The 21,966-nt window shown below is 35.8% G+C and overlaps 1 protein-coding gene across 3 annotated transcripts in view; it reads left to right on the plus strand.

Annotated features, from left to right (window-relative positions):
- VIT (vitrin) overlaps positions 1-21,966 on the plus strand; it is a 152,159-nt gene that overhangs the window by 63,835 nt on the left and 66,358 nt on the right. For 2 of the 3 annotated variants that reach the window (XM_074288180.1, XM_074288181.1), the window contains 3 exons: positions 5,218-5,374; positions 15,360-15,493; positions 19,822-19,902. In XM_074288180.1, coding sequence (XP_074144281.1) covers positions 5,218-5,374; positions 15,360-15,493; positions 19,822-19,902 — 372 coding nt within the window. The remainder of the gene's footprint in view (positions 1-5,217; positions 5,375-15,359; positions 15,494-19,821; positions 19,903-21,966) is intronic. The other variant, XM_074288182.1, reaches the window with a different exon arrangement.

A 21,966-nucleotide genomic window follows, 5' to 3' on the forward strand; every position in this document is an offset into this window, starting at 1 on the left:
AACAACAGGATAAAGTTGCTGCATTCAAAGTCTAAGATAATCTGACTAAACCCACTTTTTCAGCCTTATCTCCCACTATTACCTGAATCCTATATTCCAATCAGACTGGTCACCTCACAGTCTCCTAAATGAATCTTGAGTTTTCCAATCTCCACATCTTTACTCCTCTGTATTCTCCAATCAAAATGCTTGCCCACTTTCTTTGTCTTTCTAAATCCTATTCATCCTTCAAGAACTAATTCATGCCCCCCCACCCATTCATATCAGCAAACATTCTAGACCCAATGAGCTCTCTTTCTTTATGAAATATGCTTAATATCTGTGCCACGTGTTTGGCACTAATAGTATACTTTATTGCACAATATTACTTAATTTTTATTTATGAATATTTTATATTCCCAACTAGGTTTTAACTACCTTGAGAGTGAGGAGCATGTCAACTTCTTTGTATGTTCACAGTGAACATCCACCAATCTAAACTTATCTCCAAATGTTCCCCACTATGAACTCCCAAGGCAAGAGCATCTTTATCATACTCCAAATATACCACTGCTTGAGGCTTACTCCAAGTTTCACGCTAATACTTAGTTTCCTTCTCTTCCCAAAATGGCTGTCCATCACTTCTGCAAAAAGGGACAGCAGTTTTCAAAGAATGACATTGCCACCCAGGGATGGTAGTTAGGGGAAGGGAGGAAATGTCAATGAGAAACAACATAAAATAGGACAGCATACAGTTGTGGCTCAGGCAAGTGATGGGAAATACACTCAGATCCATGCCTCACCTAAAGCCTTTCAAGGTCTGAATCTATACAAATGTTTTAGACAAAAAGCTAATGTAGCACTAAGATAAAGCTGCTCTATCACCCATGGTGTGTATCAAAGAAATGGAGATATTCTCTAATTGTCAAATAAGGTATAAGGAATAAAGAACAGAATTCAAAAAACAGCTCTGTTTGTTACAGATTTAAAACTGCCTGTGGATGGGAGAGAATGCTCCATCTGTCATTTAGTTAAGTCTTAGTATCTGTGCCTTCTGGGGGCTGAGGCCAAACCAGTCAAACCAGCTTTCACCAGCTCACACTATATAACCACCAAAGTTACATCTCTTACATCTTCCTCAATCTTCTCTAGCACACACTGATCTTCTTATCTCTGCTTTCTTGTAGCATTTATGGTCTGTTGCTGAGGTGAAATTATTGTCCCCATTTTATAAATAAGGAAATTCAGGACAAGATTAAGTGACTTGCCCAGGATCACACAGGTAGAAAGTATCTGAAACTAAGGTTTTTCTGACTCCAGGTCTAATGATCTATCCAATGCATGGCTAGCTACCTCTAAGGAATTGACAGAGTGACTACACCAAGAATCAAGAGGAGGATACAAAAACTTATGATTCTAAAAGGATTAGTTGTTTCCGAATCTACTTATTCTACTTCACAATGGGTTTGGTGGAGACAGAAGTAATCAGAAGTCCCTGATAGCAAGCAGGTAGTGAGATCAAGACTGGGAAAGCATCACTCTTAGCAGATACCAAATTTCAATGAATATTACATTCCATGTCTCAGACATCAACCCCAGAGTTTCTGTGCTTGTACTCATAATTTGCCCTACAGAAAGTCTGAGTTGGCATTCTATGGGAACTATGTTGTTATGCATGCCTGCTCAAGGGAGAAATTTGTTGCCCAGAACTCCTGGGTCTAAATGTATCCTATGCCTGGGATTTAGAAGAGTGGCAGGTTCATAGCTACTCAGTAGAAAGTTTTATTATTTTAATATACTTTATGTTCTCTAGTTATCAAGTGTTATTTATATACTTACTGAGCCTAATCTGAATAAATGCTGCATGTAATATCTTGAACCAGTTTGCTTCATTTTGGGTAAAGTTGACATCATAATGCTAAGGTAATATGACTAAAATTCATTGAAATATAGGGGAGTCACATCTTTCTTGGGGATTTGGATCTAAATTGAAAATAGTAAAAATTGCCTACTCTTCTACATCAGAACTTCATGGTGAACAGCCAGGAGCATATTGAAACAATGAATGTTAGGAAAGTTTGCAGGCAAGAGCCATCATTTCAATACAAGTTTTGGCCTTAAAGACATGTCATGTCTTTATGCATGACATATGTCAAGTCAGCATGCATTTATTCAGTGCCAGACATCATGCACATACAGTGAAAGATAAAAACAGTTGCTCTAAGTCATGAAGTAGGACTGGAAATGAGTTGCTGCTGACAAGACAACCATTTCTTTCCCCAGCAATAAACCCTTCTTTACCTTTACCCTAGATGGGAGTGAGAGAGGAAGGTAGGCATTAGTATTACCTAGTGGGGAGGGGATGCTCAGCTTTCAGAGGTGGAAGATTCTCAGCTCCCCTCTCACACTCACCCCAAGGCATTTATGGTCATTAAGTAGAATGGATGTGATCTACAAGTCTCCTTTCTCTCTCCTTTCTCTTCTCTTCTCCAACTCTCTCTTTCTTTGTGTATGTCTCTTTCTCCATCTCTCTATGTCTCTCTCTGTGTGTCTCTCTCCTCCTTCTCTTTGTGTGTATCTCAATCTCTCTTCTCCTTCTTCTCTCTGTCTCTGTCATTATCTCTGGGTGTATGTCTCTCTCTGTGGCTCTCTGTCTCTGTCTCTGTCTTTGTCATCCTTCACTCTCTTTTCTTTCTCTCTCTCTCTCTTTTCTCTCTCTTCCTCTCTCTTCTCTCTTTCTCTATCTCTCTCTGTATCTCTCTTGTCTGTGTGTTTATCTCTGTCTCTCTGTTTCTCTCTCTGTCTCTCTGTCCCTATCTCTGTCTCTCTCTGTCGGTCTCTGCCTGTCTCTCTCTCTCTCAATCCTCCCATCTTTATATTTCCATGTCTGTCTCTTTGTCTCTGTCTCTTTTTTTCTCTTTCTCTTGTCTCTGTCTGTCTCCCTCTCTTTATCTCTATTTCCATGTCTGTCTGTATTATCATAGTTGAATTCAATCTGCAAATGTGACTCTACTGTTACAACAAATTCAAAATGAGACAGGCTTAGCCAATGGGTTGGGAGATTATACACAAGCCCACACACCCTTTAACAAGAGCCACAGCTCCATAAAGGCTGAAGTAAGGATTGAAGGTCACTGTCTCTCTGGTAACCATAGAGAACAAACACAATATTTATCAAAGCTTCTACATTTGCCCGGTTCAGGTGGGGCTCCTGAGTGAATGGCTCTCAGTGCCACCTGGTGGTTTAAATGTTTAAGTGTTAGGTTAATGTGAGTTGCTGTTGACTTCAACTACTCCCATGAGAGACAGGGTACTCTACTTTTGCCATTGAACTTGATAGTCTGGGTGCTTTGGGAAAGACCTGGGGGATGTTGTTTGATTTTTTTTTTTCAAATTCAGTTTTGATTAGATTGTCCTAGCAGAGACCCTTTGTAGCTCCACCTTTGTGGGAACTTGCTCTAGGAATACAAGTGACCGCTCACCCTAAAGGGATTCTTAACCATTTTGTGTGTGTGTGTGTTATGGAACATTCTGGCAGTCTTGCTAATGCTATGGGACTCTCAGAACAATGTTTTTAAATGAAGAAAAAGTGCTTATAATGATCAAGAAAACTAAATTGAAATAGTTATCAAAATATTAAAAATTCCAAGTTCTTAGACCCACCACCCCTGAAATTTATCCACAGACCCCTTGGGTCCATGGATACCAACTTAAGATCACCTGCCTTAGGGAAAGACCTGAGCCTCGATGAAATAACTTCCTTATTGTCACATAGTTAACAAATGGCAGAGGCAGAATTTGAATCTAAATTTCAAGTCCGGTGGGCAGCTAGTGATGCAATGGGTAGAGTGTTGGGCCTGGAATCAAGAAAACTCATTTTCCTGTGTTCAAATCTAGTCTCAGACGCTTCCTACTGTGTCCTGGGCAAGACACCTAACCCTTTTTGCTTCAGTTCCCTCCTCTGTAAAATGATCTAGAGATAGAAATGGTAAATCAATCCAATATCTTTGCAAAGCAAATCCCAAATGGGGTCACAAAGAGCTGGAAATAACTTTTAAAAAATGATCGAAAAGTACAGTGCTTGTCCATTATGGCTCACTTATTTCATTCTTCCATTTGTTTCTCTAAAACCTTTGTGATTTTTCAGCCTTATGTTTCCTGAGCATAGGCCAGGAGAGTCTGAATAGAAAGGCTTTGCTTCTAACAACATTTCAAAGGATGGTTTTGACTCTTTGAAGTTCTTCATAGTCTTGGACCTGGTACACTAGAGCAGACTGGCAAGGAGCTCTTTGTGCAAATGGAAGAATCATGGGAGCTAGATGAATAACCTCTAGAATTGTCTATTTAGTGACTTAAGAGATGAAAGAATTATCTGTGGGTGAATAGGGATGTGAGTCTGGGTTTAAACAAAATTGGGTCAGGACTAGTGGGTTTATTGTATTTTGACTTATTTATAAGAATATCTTACAGTTTTCTTTCCTTCAAGTCCATGAAATATCCAAATTAATAACAGACTTTTATGACAAAACTTTTACATTTGCAAAGTATACTCATTTTCTTACTTGAATTTCATAACAACTCTCCAAAGCAAATATTACAGATATTATTATTCCCATTTTATAGAAGAAAAAACTAAGGCACTGAGAGATTAATTGGCTTCCCTATCCATTGCACCATATGCAACAGTATAGTCCTGATTTAAGACACCAAAGGCAGGTCCTGATTTTTTTTTTTAAAAAGTAATAGATGACAGGCTATAGAGATCTTTCTTTTTAAATATTTTTAATATCTTATGGGTTTTATGTATCTCCATTTCCCAGTATATTCCTCCCCTACTCAGAGATTGATTCCTTTTAACAAATAAAAAAGAAAGAGGGAGAAAAAATAACAGCAAAATTAATCAACACATCGAGTCTGATTGTCCTATGGCATTATAATAAGGTCATCCCTCATTCCCTCCCCCCAAAGAAGTGAGAAAGATGAATTCACTTATCTCTTCTTTTAGAGGTCACCTAGAACAATCTTTTGATTTAAGTATGGTCACTGAAAGCTGATGGTTTTCAGAAATATGCCAATTCTATGTTTGTTTTTATTTGGTGACTGAATGGGGCCAGGGGCAAGAATAGCTCTGCTTTGGGAGATTAAGTGAATAAACAGTCATAACCTCTTGTTGCTCACCCTGCATGTGGTTTCACCTGCAGCACAGGGTTTAATTTTGTCATCATTTTGCATTTGCAGCTGTGCCTCAGATCAACTGTGATGTCAAGGCTGGGAAGATAATTAATCCTGAGTTTATTGCGAAATGTCCAGCTGGATGTCAAGACCCCAAATACCATGTTTATGGCACTGACATTTACGCATCATATTCCAGTGTCTGTGGCGCTGCTGTTCACAGGTGGGGAGCTTTGAGCTATTTCAGGACCCAATGATCAAGGCGTGGGCTTAGAGAGACTGCACACAGTAAGATGGGATTACCTACTAGGGAAAAGGAATGAGTTGTTATGGTTCTCTTTTCATAGCACTGGTTGAAAAGGAGGATTGACTGAGTCTTCATTTAAAGTCACCTTTTAAAAAAAGCTCTTCCTTGGTGGAAGATAAATCAGCATTTCAGTGGTTTCTATTTAAATCTAAGACTAAAAGAAAAACAAATAGAATCTGATAAGATTAAACATGGAGAAAAGTTTTATCAATTTACCCATTAAATGAAGATGGGAGGAGAGAAAAGCTAAAACCTGTGAATGATAGTTAGAATCCAAAAAAATCTTGACAGTATACTATAGGATCATGCTTAATGATATGAAATTTAATATAAAGCTTTACATTTGGATTTTTTTAAAAAAAGCAGCTTTGTACAAATGAGAAAAACATTTTCTCTGTAATTTATGGTCTTAGAGATTACTAGGACATTTAGTAGTAAAGTAGCTAGGATCACATAGTTCAGAGGTTAGACTTGAACCTAATGCTTCGTAGCTCCAAGATCAACTCTCCTTCCTCTCCCTACTCCTCACTGTCTTTTCAGGATCCAAGATTTTAGAGATAGCTATGACATTTATAGAGAGAAATGGATAGAATAAAATAGATAGAAATTTCAAGACTTTAGAAATCACTGAGCCCAACCCTCATTTCAACATTGAGGAAATTGAGTCCAAGAGAAGTTGAGTGGTATTTGCTCAAGAACATACAACCATTAAATGGCACAACCAGTATTTAAATCCAGGTCCTCTGATTCCAAATCCAGTTCCCTACCACAGTACATGGTCTTGGTAATTCTACCAAAAATGTATCTGCCAAAGTTGGTTCTCAAATCATGGTTTAAGGCCTAGGATTTTTGAGACTGCTTACTATAGCAACCTTACCTAAAGTCCTCCTTACTCAACATCAGTTTTAAATAAGATTTTCAGAATGTTCTTGGATAATACTATGTCAATGGAGAGAAGAAAAAGGCTGGCACTGGTAGGTACCATCCTGACTTTTTATGTCACTGAAGACCAAAGCCACACTAGTAATTAACAAACAACAAGTAAATCCCAACTCTCATCTTTAACATTTGTGAGGCTTACATAATGATATTTCATAGTAGCAAACATTTTTATAGTTGACAACTACATGAAAAGTGTAGAGAATGTAAGATCCCTCTGTGTTTACTGTTGGATTCAATAAAACCAAGTCTGAAAACATTTTGGAAGGCTCTCCTCTAGCAAGGTATCTCCTGTGCAATTGTGAAAATAATGAAAGATTTTTGAATGATGGAAAAACAGATAACTTTGCTTAGCAACCTGCTGCTCATTAACATCAAGGTAGACATAAAACAGGAAACTGCATGTTTGCCATGGTTATTTGCCACTGTCAAGGAGAAAGCCCTTTGAAGAAACCATTTGAAATAGGAATTGTCACTAGAATTAGTGAATTTAACCATTATGTATCTTGAAGTTATTTTCTGGAGTTGAATTGTGGGTTCTTTTGATTGATACTTTGTTTTCTGTATTCAGAAATTCTATATTATTTCTTGCATTCTGGTATTAAGGTTTTTCAATTTGTTATGTTCTTCTGGGAAACCTGTAACTCTTAAGTTGTCTTTGGACCTCCTGTCTTCAAAATCAATGGCTTTTTCTTGTATATTACTAAATATATATAATATATATATAGATATATATATTATTGCATTCTCTTAACATTATTGTCTTTTGCTTCTCTTTTTCCCAACTGTCCTTCACTTAGGTATTTTTTAATACCAAATTACTTACCCTCTCTTTAGCTTCTTTAGAGAAATTCACCATTTTAAAGTTTTTTTTTCTCATTATTTCTTCTGTAAATGCTATAAATTCTAACATTTTTCCATTTCAAGCTTTTTCTCATCATTTTCATTTCTCCTTTGAACTATTCTTGTTGTCCCATGCTCTCTTGAGATTCCAGGAAGATCTGTGTTTCTTAAGATAATGGTTCAAATTCTTTTGTCATATAACATTTAAGAGACCTTTTAAATTTCTTTCAGTATTTAGCATTCTTTCTTCCTTTGAATTTTAATATCTTTTTTATTGATTTATCTCTTCATGCTCTAGGTTTCAGTTAAGTTCTCTTTTGAAATTTTGATGTTTCAACCTTTTCCCCTTATATTTCTTTGCTAGTGTGTAAATGTATGTTCTTCTATCTGCTTTTGCTTCCTCCTCACAATGTAGAATTTAGTTTTATTGGAGCTAATATCTTCCCTAAGTCACTTTTGAGTGAGTGTCCTTCAAATCCAGTGTATGTAGCTGATCCCCTAGTAGTTGCTTCATTCTTTCATTCTTTGGTTAGGCTAAATTAGCTTCTGCTTCTTTTACATGATTATGTTATCAAGACGGGTGTTCTGGGCAAAATATTTATAGCCCTTAGGAATTCCTCACCCAGCAATAGACAGACAGCAGCCCAATTCTTTACCCTTCATACACACATAGTGTACTGAGCAAAACTCAACATCTACTGCTTGCTACATTGGGATGGGGAATGGAAAAGGGTTTCAAAATTATGCCTTAAGAGTTTTGGCAGCAAGAGGAGACTTTCTGAGAAGTTTCCAGCCAGGTCCATGGATCAGTTTGTGTATCCCTGCCAGAACATGAAGGCTGGTGGGGAAGAGAAGCTGAGTACGAATAAGAATAACAATAATAATAAATAGCTTTAACATTTACATAGTACCTACTATATGCCAAGGACTTGCTAAGCACTTTACAAAATTACCTCATTTGATTCTTACAAAAACTATAGGAGGTAAGTGCTATTTATTACAACCCCCATTTTAGAGTTGAGAAAACTGAGGACAAGAAGATTAAAAGTGAGTAACTTGACTAGGGTCATATAGTTAGTAAGTGTCCAAATGAATTTGAACACCTGTCTTCTTGACTCCAGAACCAACAATATATCCACTATACATTAAAGATCAGTGTTTTCCAGTGTTCATTTATAAGACTTTTACTTTGCCAGATTCCTTTTTTCTTGTCCTGTGAATTCAACTATAAGTGCTTTATATTTTATACGTAAATTGTTTTTTGACATTTAGTAGGGAATAGAGAAAATGTCTACCCTTCCACACTTGTAGGTTATATGACCTGGAAATTAGAAGAAAGGATTTCCTATGAATGGCAAAATTCCCCAAATATGTATAAATGTCATTGTGCTAATTGAATCAAGTACCATAATGTTGCAAGATCTTATAAAAGAGAACCATTATCACACAAATGAATTCAGCCTTCTAGCCACACTGGAAAAAACCAAGTGGATAAAGAGTAAACTATCAGGTCCATAAATAGGGTTGGGATACCAGGACTTTATCTATGATGCCATATATAAAGGACATTAACAATACTTGTCATCTGTGAGCAACATAGGAACATCAAAATTTAGTATCTAGTTAATGAGCTTAATTAGCTAAAATAAGAAACGACCAAATGGCAGGCAATGAATTCCTTCCTAATTCTCTTTTTTTCTTATTTTCCTCCTCATCTGAGAGGACTCTTCATGCTGTTTGTTGCCAATATAATTTGTGATACTTGCCCCTGTTGCAAATTTCTAGAAACAAGATTCCTGTTGTTGATATTAATATCCCTCTTGTGATGCTGAATGACCATAATGGCAATAAGTTAGAATATCACAGTATCTGAAGAAGTAGAATTGAAGGTCACCAAAAGGGCAATGAAGAAAAATATGGTGTATAGGCCCCAGAATATCATCAATGAAAACTTGTGCAAAAACATAGCACAAAGGATGTCATCTAACAGATATATTCCTGGAAAAGAAGGTTGGTCAGTCCAATGATATGGACAAGGAATAAATAGTGGACAGTTTTCACATACTCCATTGATCAATAGTAATTGTCAATATATAATATCTAGAGGTCTAGAGAAGGGATTTCTACGTTGTTGGGTAGAGCTCTTATGATTGAGGGATGCAGGCAGTCAAGTTCAGTGGAAAGAATGATAGATTTGGAGTCTAATGATCTAAATTCAAACTTTGATTTTATTCCTTGCTATCTGTTTGATTTTGAACAAGTTACTTAACATCTCTAGGTCTCAGGTCATTCATATGTAAAATGAAGGACATAGACTAGATGAACAACAAAGTCCTTTCAGTTTGAAATCTATTGTTTCATGTTAAATGTTGCATAGAAGATGTGAATTGTTATCTGCACTGAAGAAGGGAGTGCCCATCTCAATGAGATTACAAATCCATGGGAGTGTAATGCTAAGGGGTTCCAAGCTGCTGTAATTAATATAATTACAAAGGGCTCAAATAGTTCCAATGAAGTTGAGGAAAATGTTAAGCTGTGAGGAAGAGAATAAATGTTTATATAGCACCTACTATACTACAAGTACTATGCTAAGCTCTTTTATAAATATTATCTCATTTAATAGTATGTGTGAATAAGAACTTAATTTGATAATTTTAATTGTGCTTTTATAATTGAGTAAAGACAGATACACCTAAATAAGACAAAGACAACTAAATAAAAGGAGAGTCCTATAGCAAGCAGAGATTAGCCTGTCCAGCAGAGATGCCTTGTCCTTTGAAGAGTCAATTTTGTTATCACTAATGTCACAACCCATGATAAACTTTTTATTTCAAGAAAAACTCCCTTTATCCCTATGTTGTCTAGAGTTTTTAATAAGAATGGCTGCTGTATCTTCTCAAAAGCTTTTTTATCCATCTGTTGAGATTATCATATGATTTCTGTTGATTTTGTTATTGATGTGGTCAATTATGGCAATAGTTTTCCTGATATTGAACTAGCCTACATTCCTGGTATAAATCCTACTTGATCACAATATACTGTGATATCCTGCTGATAAATTGCTATGATCTCATTGCTAATATTTCAATGAAAATTTTTGCATTAATATTCCTTAGGGAGATTGGCCTATAATTTTCTTTCTCTGTTCTGGCTCTTCCTGATTTAGGTATATAGGAAGAATTTGACAAAACTCCTTCTTTGCCTATTTTTCCAAATAGTTTATATAGTATTAGAATTAAATTTTCTCTAAATTTTGGTAGAATTCACTTATAAATCCATCAGGCCCTTGAGATTTTTTTCTTAGAGAGTTCATTGATAACTTGTTCAATTTCTTTGTCTACAATGGGACTACTTAAGTAATTTCTTCTTCTGTTAATTCTGTTAATTTATATTTTTGTAAATATTCATCCATTTCAATTAGATTGTCAGATTTGCTGGCATACAGTTGGTCAAAATAGCTCCTAATTATTGCTTTGATTTCTTTTTTTATTGGTGAAAAGTCTACTCTTTTCTTTTCTTTTCTTTTTTGGCTGAGGAAATTGGAGTTAAGTGACTTGCCCAGGGTCACACAGCTAGCAAGTGTTAAGTGTGTGAGGATAAATTTGAATTCAAGTCCTCCTGACTTTAGGGCTGGTACTCTATCCACTATGCCACTTAGCTGCCCCAATCCTTTCACTTTTATGCTAGTAATTTTTTTTTCCTTTTTGAAATCAAATTCACCAAAATTTTATCTGTTTTGTTGGGATTCTTTCATAAAACCAACTCTTAGTTTTATAAATTAGTTCAATAGTTTTCTACTTTCAATTTTATTAATCTCTTTTGAGTTTAGAATTTCTAATTTGGTACTTATTTGGGAGTTTTTAATTTGTTCTTTTTCTAGCTTTTTTAGTTGTATTGCCATGTCATTGATCTCCTCTTTCTCCATTTTATTCATATAACAATTTAGAGATAGAAAATTTCCCCTAAAACTGCTTTGGTTGCATCCCACACATTCTGATATGTTGTCTCATTATTGCCATTCTCTTGGATGAAATTATGGATTGTTTCTGTGATTTGTTGTTTGATCCATTCATTCTTTAGAATTAGATTATTTCATTTCTAAATGCTTTTGTAGTCTATCTTTCTCTGGTCCTATAGTGAATATAAGTTTTATTGCATCATCCTATAGTAAAGTCAAGGCAAGTATGTGGCTCAATGAATAGAATTCCAGGCCCAATGTCTGATTCATCTTATTGAGGTCAAATCTGGCCTCAGACTCTTACTGTTTTAGCCAGGGCAAGTCACTTAACCCTGTTTTTGCCTCAGGTTCCTTATCTGTAAAATGAGGTAGAGAAGGAAATGACAAACCACTGCAGTATTTTTGCCAAGAAAACTCCAAATTAGGTCATGAAGACTCAGACACAACTAAACAACAATAAACAATAAACATCATGAAGGCTTCATAAAAGGAGAAAGAACTTCCAGAGTCAGGAATCATAATATATTGCCACAAACGTGACTTAAGCCTCACTCTCATTGTAATTTAAGTCTGAGTCCATTCTCTCCAAGAATCTTAAGCAAGCAAAGAAAGAGTATTACCCACCCCCATTTGGGGAGGAGGATATCTTTGTAATTACCATTCTTATCATCCTCTTAGTAAATACATTTACTGGAAGCAGTTTTAGGTCATTCACTTTCTGTGAAAAGTACACCATTGGAAGCTCTAGGAGCAAACTCTAGCTATCAGGGTACCCTTAGAATTCTGAGAAAAGGTAAGCATCTAGTTTATGTACATACCCTGCAAATGCAAATGAAAATTAAGGGAATGAGCCTAAATATACCAAAGTATATTGATATAGCACATTAAACATTTTAAAACACTTTTTGCATCCATTATCTTTTTTTCTTCTCAACTTTACCAGGTAGATAGGGCAGGTCGTATTCTCATCACTGGATATATGAGGAAATTGATACAGAGTCCTATAAAGTGATATAGCTGGTCAGAATGCAGAATTCTAAAATTCAGATTTCCTGAATCCTAGTTCAAAGCTCTCTGCACTATACCTATCATCTTTAAAAATGGGCTACCACAGGAGCTAGAACTTCTCAAATTCTAATGAGAGAATGAAGTAAACTGTAGAAGGCAATGCAAAAATAGAGGAGCTGTCAGAGTTAAGTGGGACTAACCATTCCTTTTAGAAATGAAATTTTACTCCAGTTACAGAAGGTTACAGATTCACAAAACATTAAGAATTAAGAGAGATCATCTAGTCCATATAAGCATTGATGCAATTAAGAAAAGTGAAGTCCAAAAGGGGGAAGTGGCTTGATAAAATCATATGGCTATTAAGTGGCTGAGCTGGAACTCAATCTCAGCTTTTCCAAAGCCAATTCTATTGTTACTGGAAGGATCCCCTAACAAAGGACAATCCAGATGAGAAAACAACTTCAGTATAGGAATGATATAGAATATATCTTTTCATAGCCCAGGCATAACCTAGCTAAAGAAGAGCAAGTATAATGGAGAGAAATAGGATGGGGGGAGAGAGAGAAACAGAGACAGAGAAAGAAAAAGACAGAGACAGAGAGAAGAGAGGGAAAGAAGGCATGGGAAGGGAGGGAAGAGGAGAAAGGGGGAAGAAGGGAAAGAGGAAGGGAGGAAAAGAGAGAGAAGGAGGGAAAAAGGAAGGGAGAAAGGGAGAGAGGGAGAAAACAGATGGTCTTTGAGTACCAAGAAAAGAAGTTTAGGTGAGAAACCATTAGCTATACAAAGCTATTTTAGGTTGATAAACTCTCCAGGAAATGATATGGTGAAAAATTAGTTAGAAAGACATATTGATGTCCATTAAAAAGGCTTAGGTTAAAACAGCCTGGAACCTCTTGTTCCTGACAGTTTTCTTTTTCAACCAGAATATTCAGACTGTTTTTAGAGAGGATAAAGATGTCAAAAGAATTTATTCCTTGATGTAAAACTCATAAGGGAAGAAGCTTTTTTTTTTTTTTTTTTTTTTTTATCATGACTAGTTCTGTCACAGACAGAGTTAGATGAGAGAAGATGTGGGAGAGATTTGAAAGAGGATACTATTGTTTAGAAGAGGCTAATATTTTAGATGAAGGGATTTCAAAACAATAAAATGTTAGAGCCACATTCCATCTCTGATGATTTATTAGGCTTCCCTGACTGAATATTCCCTTGAATCGATTTCAGAACAAGAGGTTGTTGGACATATTTAAGAGAAGATAATTTTTCTTTGGCTCAGTCTCTTCCCAAAACTAATCCCTGTATTTATAGTGGTATCAAAGTAAAGAGAGATTGCTCAGGGATCGATGCAGCGGAGAGTCCTTGCCAAGAGACAGAAGCAGCCACATTCGCTTCTGGTCAGATCACCTACCATCAGAGCAGTATCTAATCAGAAACTAGAAAAGAAGTCTGAGACTTAATGGCTTCTGAACTTATCAGACAGCCTATAAGATTCTGCTAGTGATTCCTAATTTGTGTGCTAAGAACCCTTTGGGATATCTACAAAGTTCTTTCAAGAAGTACATCTCATGAAATGACTTGATTTAAGCAAACATTTCTTCCTTCTGCAGACAGAATAAATACTTTCTCAACAGGTGTAGATGTGTTACTTTTCTCCAAAAATATATCCAAAGCTATTCTGAGTAATAAAATAACATATTCACTTAAAAGCCTTCCTGAATTCAAATACACTTTATGCCATTATATATTTTTTCAGCTAATGGATGTTAATAATACAATCACCATTATGTGGGAAGTTTGACTTTTTTACATTGAAAGGGGTTTTCATATTTGAAAAGACACATTCACAGGAATATAGATTTAGAGACTGTCTAATTCAATGCCTTAATTTTATTGGGGGAAACTGAGGCCCAGAGAGATGAAGTGACAAAACCATATAGCTATCTATATACCCAGATCTTATAAATACAAATTCAGCACTCTTTTCATGGTAACACTAAGCAATAAGGTTCATTTAGTTACAATATTCCTATAAAACAGTCAACCAATGAAGTGGTTATCCATCTATTATACTGCCACCATTGTTGTAAGTGCATTAGAATATGATAAAATCATTAAATGTTGTCCTTGCCTTCAAAGAGCTAACAGTCTAGTTGGAAATATGAGTCAATTGAGTCAGCATAATATAGAACATAATTAATTGCAAAATGGCATGTTACAGATTTTCAAAGATTTCAAAAAGAAAACAAGAGAGATGACTGTGAGCTTTAGTATGAATGAAAGCTTTTGGAGATTGTGGTAATGGAGCTAAACCACAAAACAAAGTCAGGATTTACCAAGATACAGGAGATTCCAGACTGGGGCAGCAATAGAAGTAATGCTTTAGAGTCAGAAATCTTGGGCTTGTGTCCTGACTCTACCACTAATTACCTACATGACATGATTTTGGGCAAGTTATCCAACTTCTCTCACACTCAGTTTCTTCATCTATAAAATGGAAGGGTTAAAGTCGGTGATCTCAGTGGTCCCTTCCAACTCTAAGAATCCATGATAGTAAATATTTAGGGTTGACAGCAAAGATCAGACCACAATGTTTTAATTCTCTGAGAAGGTGTTAATTTGCATTGGTAGTGGGAGTTTCCTTCCCTAAAAGTATTCCCTTTATCAATGAAATCACAGATCTAGTCTTTATCCTTTTAAAACTACATTTAAATCAAAGGATTCTTGTTTGGAGAAATTTATATTACCCTCTTGAAATAGATTCACCTTTTCTGTGTTGTTTAGAAAAATTGGGTTTGAGAAATTTCAAAAAGAGAACTTATTTAGTATTATAATTTAGAAGATACTAATAGGAATTCCCATGAAAATAGTTTCTTTTGTTAGAAAAGGAAATTTTACTGGGGGGGGGGGTGGCATTCTTGACTGTCAGAACAATTAGTGAAAGAAATTTTAAGGAGATCAAATAGTAGGTTGTATTTCAAAAAAGACATTTCTATCAGTTAGGCTTTTGACTTTTTTTTATTTTTAATTTCTCTATCTCCATCTGTGGGTAGAAAGATGGAAGTCAATTTATTAATAGTTCTCTGGTTATGCAAGACAATTTGTAAGTGAAGTAGGTTTTTTTTCCTTCTTGCATCAGATGTAATTCTTTGTTCACAGCGGTGTAATTGATAATTCAGGAGGAAAAATCCTTGTTCGAAAAGTTGCTGGACAATCTGGATACAAAGGAAGTTACTCCAATGGAATACGGTCATTGTCCTTGCCCCGGTGGAGAGAATCTTTCATAATCTCAGGTACCTTCAAAATTGTTGAAATATTTTCAAAGTTGTAGTTGATGCCCCACTTTTCATTAAAGGCCTGTTTGGGAATGGGGACACTAGGAAAGAGAATTTGATCTTCCTGAGTGGCCCTAATGATTAGGATTACAAAATGATAGATTTTAATCATCTTTTGATGAGCCTTACTTGAAAATCTGAGAAGAGAGTAAGTTCTGTCTTTGAACATATAATAAGAATCTATGGGTTCCATTTAAGCCAGTCTAATATATTTTAAAAATCTAAGTTTTGGAACTGACATCTCAATGTCTCAGATCTAAGATCTGTTACCCTTTAGATGTTTGATAGGTAAATAGAAAACAGATTGGGAAATCTGCTCTTGGCAAAGAGATCGACTTAATGTTTAAAATTTCACTTTTTTTCTTTTATCATTATGTTCATCTCATATTTTTGTTTCCATCAGTTATTAAATTGGCATTTAACAAGCACACCTGGCATTCTGTTTTGTCTTGGGCAAATGGCCTATTCGAACTCATAGATCAAGAACTAGAAAGGGTTTTAAAGGGCATGCTGCCTTGACTCCTTTATATTACTGAAACTGAAACTCAGACAGATTAAAAAATTTGACCAAAATCATACATTTTGTAATAAGTAGCCAAATCAGGATTTAAACCAGAATCTTGTGACTCTCAAGTTTAGAATTTTTTCACTCTATTAAGCTACCTCTAGAAAAAAACTAAAATATAACTTTGATTCTGGAGAACTCTCTGGAAGTCCAAGAAGACTGAAAAGTCCTCAGGCTCCTGGAAATATTTCAGATACTTTGTAGAATTCCAGATTCAAGCCTGAGATCCTTGCAGATCATAAACTAGTGTGAAATTTTAGAGCTGGAGAGACCACTTGTCCTTTCTACAACACATAAAGGAGCAAGGTAGACCACACCTGAGCAAGATCAGGGGTAGAAGGGACCTTTCAAGAAAATCCCAAGCTAGAATAACCTCCTCTGCATCCATCCCCACCCCTGGTCAGATTAGACCAGTTTCCAAACAAACAAACAAACAAACAAAAACTCAAGATGAATTGCTATGAGACTTCAAGGACCACAAGAGCCACATTAAAATACTATTGTTATGAGATCCATAAAGTAAGACATAGGGATGTATGCCCCACTCATAAATACCTATCACCTCTTGCCAAAATGAGAGATGTGATCAGTAAATTCTTAATCTGAAATTCCCAAACTCCAACAGTAGTATGTATGGCTCCATTCCCATGGGAACTCTTCCCAATGATAATCAAAATGCTTAGATATTTATAGTAAATCCCAGGGATTATTCCTCAATCTCCCTACCTTCCATTTGACGACCCTGCAGTGAAGTTTGGGGGGGGGGGATTTCTTGGCTTTGTTTTGTGAATGTTAAATATTTGTGTCTATGAAACAAGGAGATGAGTCTCTTCTACATGGCTGGGCTCAAGGTTTGCATTGTGGCATGAAGATATAAATTGACTGGCAGCCCAAATAATCATAATCATTAGAGAGTCACATGGTCACCTCCAGCATGGTGTGAACCTTTGGCTTTCTGCCAACCAGTTTAACTGGATTATGTCAAGATTCACTTGAAAGCTGAGATGCCTCAGTGACCTTTCTTTGAGTTTTTATTTCCAATTTTCACACTTCACTGTACTTCTCTAATTAATATATGGAGGTTGGCTTGAGAAGGAGGGGGACATGGGCATTTTTGTCAGCAGAGAGTTTCCACACAATTCAAGAAAAAGATAGATATGTGATTCCCTCTAGAGTTTCTGAATATTACCCATCTGCTTCCTGATGTATGCTGCAGAAGGCTGAGATTATTAGATTCCTTTTCCTTTTGAGTAGTACATAGAAAGTAAGATGGCATATTTGCTCAGCTCTCCAGTGGATATGTATGTCTACAAATGTACTTAAATGAGTAAGAAAAGGGGGGAAAAAAAGATTTTTAATCCATCTCAGGGCTTTTTAAACTTTTTTTATTCACAACCTCTTTTCACTCAAAAAATTTTTATATAACCCTGGGTATATAGGTATATAAAATAAGTACATAAATCAAACATTTGTTAATAATAAATCATAAATTTATTTTAAAACAATTCCTTGGTATTCATATAATTTTATCATTTATTAAAGAGGAAAGCAAATTTACATATTAATGGAATGGATATGCTTGCTTATTTTTGCATAAAGAATTAAATTTTGATGGAATATTGGATAACTTTTTTTTTTTACTGTTGCCAGATTTTTTGCAACCTCCATATATAACCCCATATGGTGTTATGACACACAGTTAAAGAAGCTTTGATCTATATCATGTGATGGGAGCCTGGAAAACTCAGGCCTCTTGCCCACCAGATTATTTTTAGGATCTGAAGTTAATTGAAAAGAGTAATCACAGAGTTTTCTCAGAATTTCAGAATTAAAAAGGACATCAGTGTCTCTGTAACCCAATCCATTCCAAGCTTCTTGTCTCATCTCATTTCAGTGATATTCAAGTAGCCTAAAATAACACTGGACTTGGAGTCCTTAAATCTGAATTCAAATCTTTGCTATGTAATACCTTAGGCCTTAGGTTTTTGTCTCTACAATAAGGGAGTTGGGTTAGTTTCATCTCTAAATTTAAGGCCCTATGACCCTGTGTTCAGTACAGTGATAGTTATAACTTTTCTCAACATATAAATCACTTAAGGGTGATTCCTCCAGAGAAAGCTTTGAAGCAATAATATTTGTCTTTAGAGGTCCTAGGTTGCTCATTCTCCAGATAATTTTAAGCTTTCTCTTTGCCCTTCTCCATATGCCCAATATCTTTCTTCTTCCCATCCTAGGAAAAACTGCTTCTAAGAAAAGATCTGAAATTCATTCACCATGAGGTCAATAAAAGAGATGACAGCTTAAAATGTTCTCCTTCCTGAGGGGGGCTTTCATTTTAACGGGGATTAAAGCCTGAAATGAAGATACTGAAACTAAGCTCTAACAGTGGAATTTCAGATACTAGCTAGAAGCTGAGGAACATATTGGGGATCCTATCAGGCTTCCAAGAACTTCTGAAATTGTAAATTGTAGGAGTTACCTACCCTGCTCCTAATGACAAGTCTATTCTCCTCTTTTCAGGAATAAATTAGAGTATTGTAACTGGAAAGAAACATAAGACCAAATCATTTTACAGATTAGGAAACTAAGGTTTATAGGGTAAAGGCTTACACCCAACTTTATACAGCTAATATGTAACAGAACCTAAACTAGACTCAAGTCCAGGAGTTTTCTCTGCACCCCATTGCCTCAAAGGAACATTTTCCCTTCTCCTAGGAGAATACATTCTTAGGATCATAGGATTTAGAATTGGAAGGAACTTAGAGACCATCTGGTCTACCTTCCAGGTCAGGAAATGCTGGTCCCAAGAAGAGAGGCCCAAAGCCACACAGGAAATATATAACAGAACCAGGTTTTGAACTCAGACCCTTTCATTACAAATCCAGTATTTTTTTTCCACTCCTCTAGGCTATTAATTAATACACAAAGTTAGCATTCTTCACTGCTCACCAGACATTAAAAGTTCTTAGTAGGCACTGAAGAATAGTTATTTTTGCATCAGTTTCATTTTAGATTTTTTTTTAATGTCATGTAGTACTAATGGAATAAAGATGTTTGCAAAGATGAAAGTGAAAGGCAGTGGTATTAAGCAAAGTATGCTGGATCCTAGGACTTGAGTTCAAATCTAAGCTCTGCTACTTATTATTATATGACTTTGGGCATCATTTATTCTCTCTGAACTTCAGTTTCTTCCTCTGTCCAATGAGGCAGTTGGGCCAAATGGTATCGTAGGCTCATTCCAATTCTAATGCCATGGTCTTATGAATCCTCCTGCTCTAATTTTATGATCTTATGATGATCCTGTAATCAACTTCCAAATAAGATCTATCTATCTATTATCTAGAAGTATAGTTTAGTGCTTGCTTTCATCTATCTACTGAAATTAAACATCAAAAACTATATATAAATACCTAAGTTTACATACCATGTTTCCATGAGTCAGGATTGAGACCTAATATTAAATAATTTCCAGATGCAGGAATTTCATTACTCTTATTCAAATCTTCCTTATAAAGAAAAGCCAATGAGAAAAAAAGTAAATGTTTTGATATTTGTTTTTAATAGCTCTGACCAAGATGGGCTGACTTTGTACCTTCTTAGTATAGATAATGACTAGAGAATGGCAGCAAAATAACAATATAAAGAATCAGCTAAAAATGCCTCCTGGAGAAATAATCAAAACTTTTCTTTTCTTTTTTCTTTTTTTTTTTTTTTTTTGCAGAAGGTAAACAAAAAAGAGGCATGACCTACCCATCAACTCTTGAATATTCATCTCCTAAAAGTTCAGCTGTTGCTAAAACAGGCAAGTGATTGATTCCTGAATGACTCAAAGAATAGTTCCTGATCAGCTTTTTTCCTCCTAATTCATTTAAAAAAAAAAAAAAAAGGCAGAAAGATGCTCCCTAACATTGGGACTTCCCTTAATCTAAAAAAATTTTAAACCATAAGCACCTTGAGGGCAAGAATTATTCCATTTTTGTCCTTTTATATTTCTACCATCTATCTCAGGCCTTTGTTGTTTTGTTAGGTTGTTTTTCAGCCATTTTTGTGACTCCGTTTGGGGTTTTCTTGGAAAAAATACTAGAGTAGTTTGCCATTTCCTTCTCCAGCTTATTTTTACAGATGAAGAAACTAAGGTAAACAGGGTAAAGTGACTTGACCAGAGACATATAGCTATAGTTTTGAAATCAGGTCTCTCTGCCTTCAAGCCTGGTGCTCTATCCATTGCACCACAACTCCTATAACCTAATAGTCACTTAATAGGGATCAGCACTGGACATGAGGAGACTTCCTCTAAAAGAAAGCACATCCCCAGCAAATTATAGTAGTAGTTGCCTAGAACACTCAAAAGTGTCTTGTCCAGTTATAATGACTGGACAGTATGATGCAGAGGTGAGACCTGAACCTAAAGTCTTCTTGTCTCCAAGGCTGGTTCTGTATCCATTGCAAAGGCTGCCTCTCCTCAATTAATTAATGTTTGTTAAATGACTGACTAATTTTAATATGTGTCAAAGACATGAGCACAGAGATAATGGGATTTTTGTGTTTCATATGCATAGCAAGTATGAGAAGGGTTTCTGTTTGTCCCCAGTTCTGAGGCTGACTATGCAACTGAATTAATATTGCCTTTTTTTATTATTATTATTTTGTTACATTTCATTTCTAGCTATTTCACATTTATTCTAAAATTCTGTATCCTGGAAATTCAGCATCTCAAAAAAAAAAAAAAAAAAAAAAAAAAAAACTTAATCTACCCAGAGAGAAAGAGAGACATTCAGACACAGAGACAAAGAAAGACAGAAAGAGAAACAGAGACAGACAGAGACAGAAAGAGAGAACAAAATGAAGGCACCTACCCGGTCAGTGTGACAAAAGTAGCAACAGCCCAATTCAAATCATTCAGGCTGAAAAAATATACCAGGCTTCGTCCTGGGCTGGCTTGGCCTTCCTGAGAGTCACTAAGTGGGCCCATTTGTCAGTTCCCATTATAGGGCTGTTGAAAGAGAACAAAACACCTGTGTGATATTTATTTGATCTGGCAAATGTTTATGAAGCACTTTCTATGTTCCAGGCACTTCAAATGGGGGGGAAAATGACACAATCTTTATCTTTAATGAACATTCTATTGGAATTCTCTACTCATATGTCAGCTCAATGACAGCATTAACATAATCAAATCTATGTAGAGGAAGATGTAGGCTTTATGATTGCTTCATGCAACTGATTGTCCAGGTATCTGACTTGAGATAAAGATGGTTTTCTACCCTTCCTCTTATCTTAAATGAGAATCCTTGGAAAAGAAGGTAGAGAAAAGGTTGAAGGAACCTACATGTAGTCTGAAGGTTGGATTATAAAATCTATTTAGCTGTTAAATTCCTCAAAGGCAGGATTCCTGTCTAGTTCTTTTGTACTTTGAGCAAGGCATTTCACCCTTCTCTCAATTTCCTCATCTGCAAAGTGATCAAGTTGGACCAGATGGTTTCAAAGGAACCTTCCAGTTCTAGATTGGGTTCTAGACAGAACCTAATGGTCAGCTGCATCTACTGGTTCTCCCACCATCTATGTTATTGACTGACTAGCAGCCAAAAGGAGATTTGTTAAGCATATGAGAGAATTTCAAAACTTTAAAGCTGAAATGGACTTACAAGACCATCTAGTCTAGACTTATATTGCCTTACAGATGGAGAAGGAAAGTGATTCTCAGAGGTAAAAAGACTTGCCTGGGGTCACGTGGGATTTTTTCTTTTCTCAATTTTCCTTCAAATACTAGCAAATGGACCAGACAAAAGTGAAAACTTTCTCTTCTACCTGACAATTGTCTGAAGGACTGATAACATTGTTTTCTTCCATGATAATCTGTGTTAAT

The sequence above is a fragment of the Sminthopsis crassicaudata genome, chromosome 2 (assembly GCF_048593235.1).
Source record: "Sminthopsis crassicaudata isolate SCR6 chromosome 2, ASM4859323v1, whole genome shotgun sequence".
Taxonomy (NCBI): domain Eukaryota; kingdom Metazoa; phylum Chordata; class Mammalia; order Dasyuromorphia; family Dasyuridae; genus Sminthopsis; species Sminthopsis crassicaudata.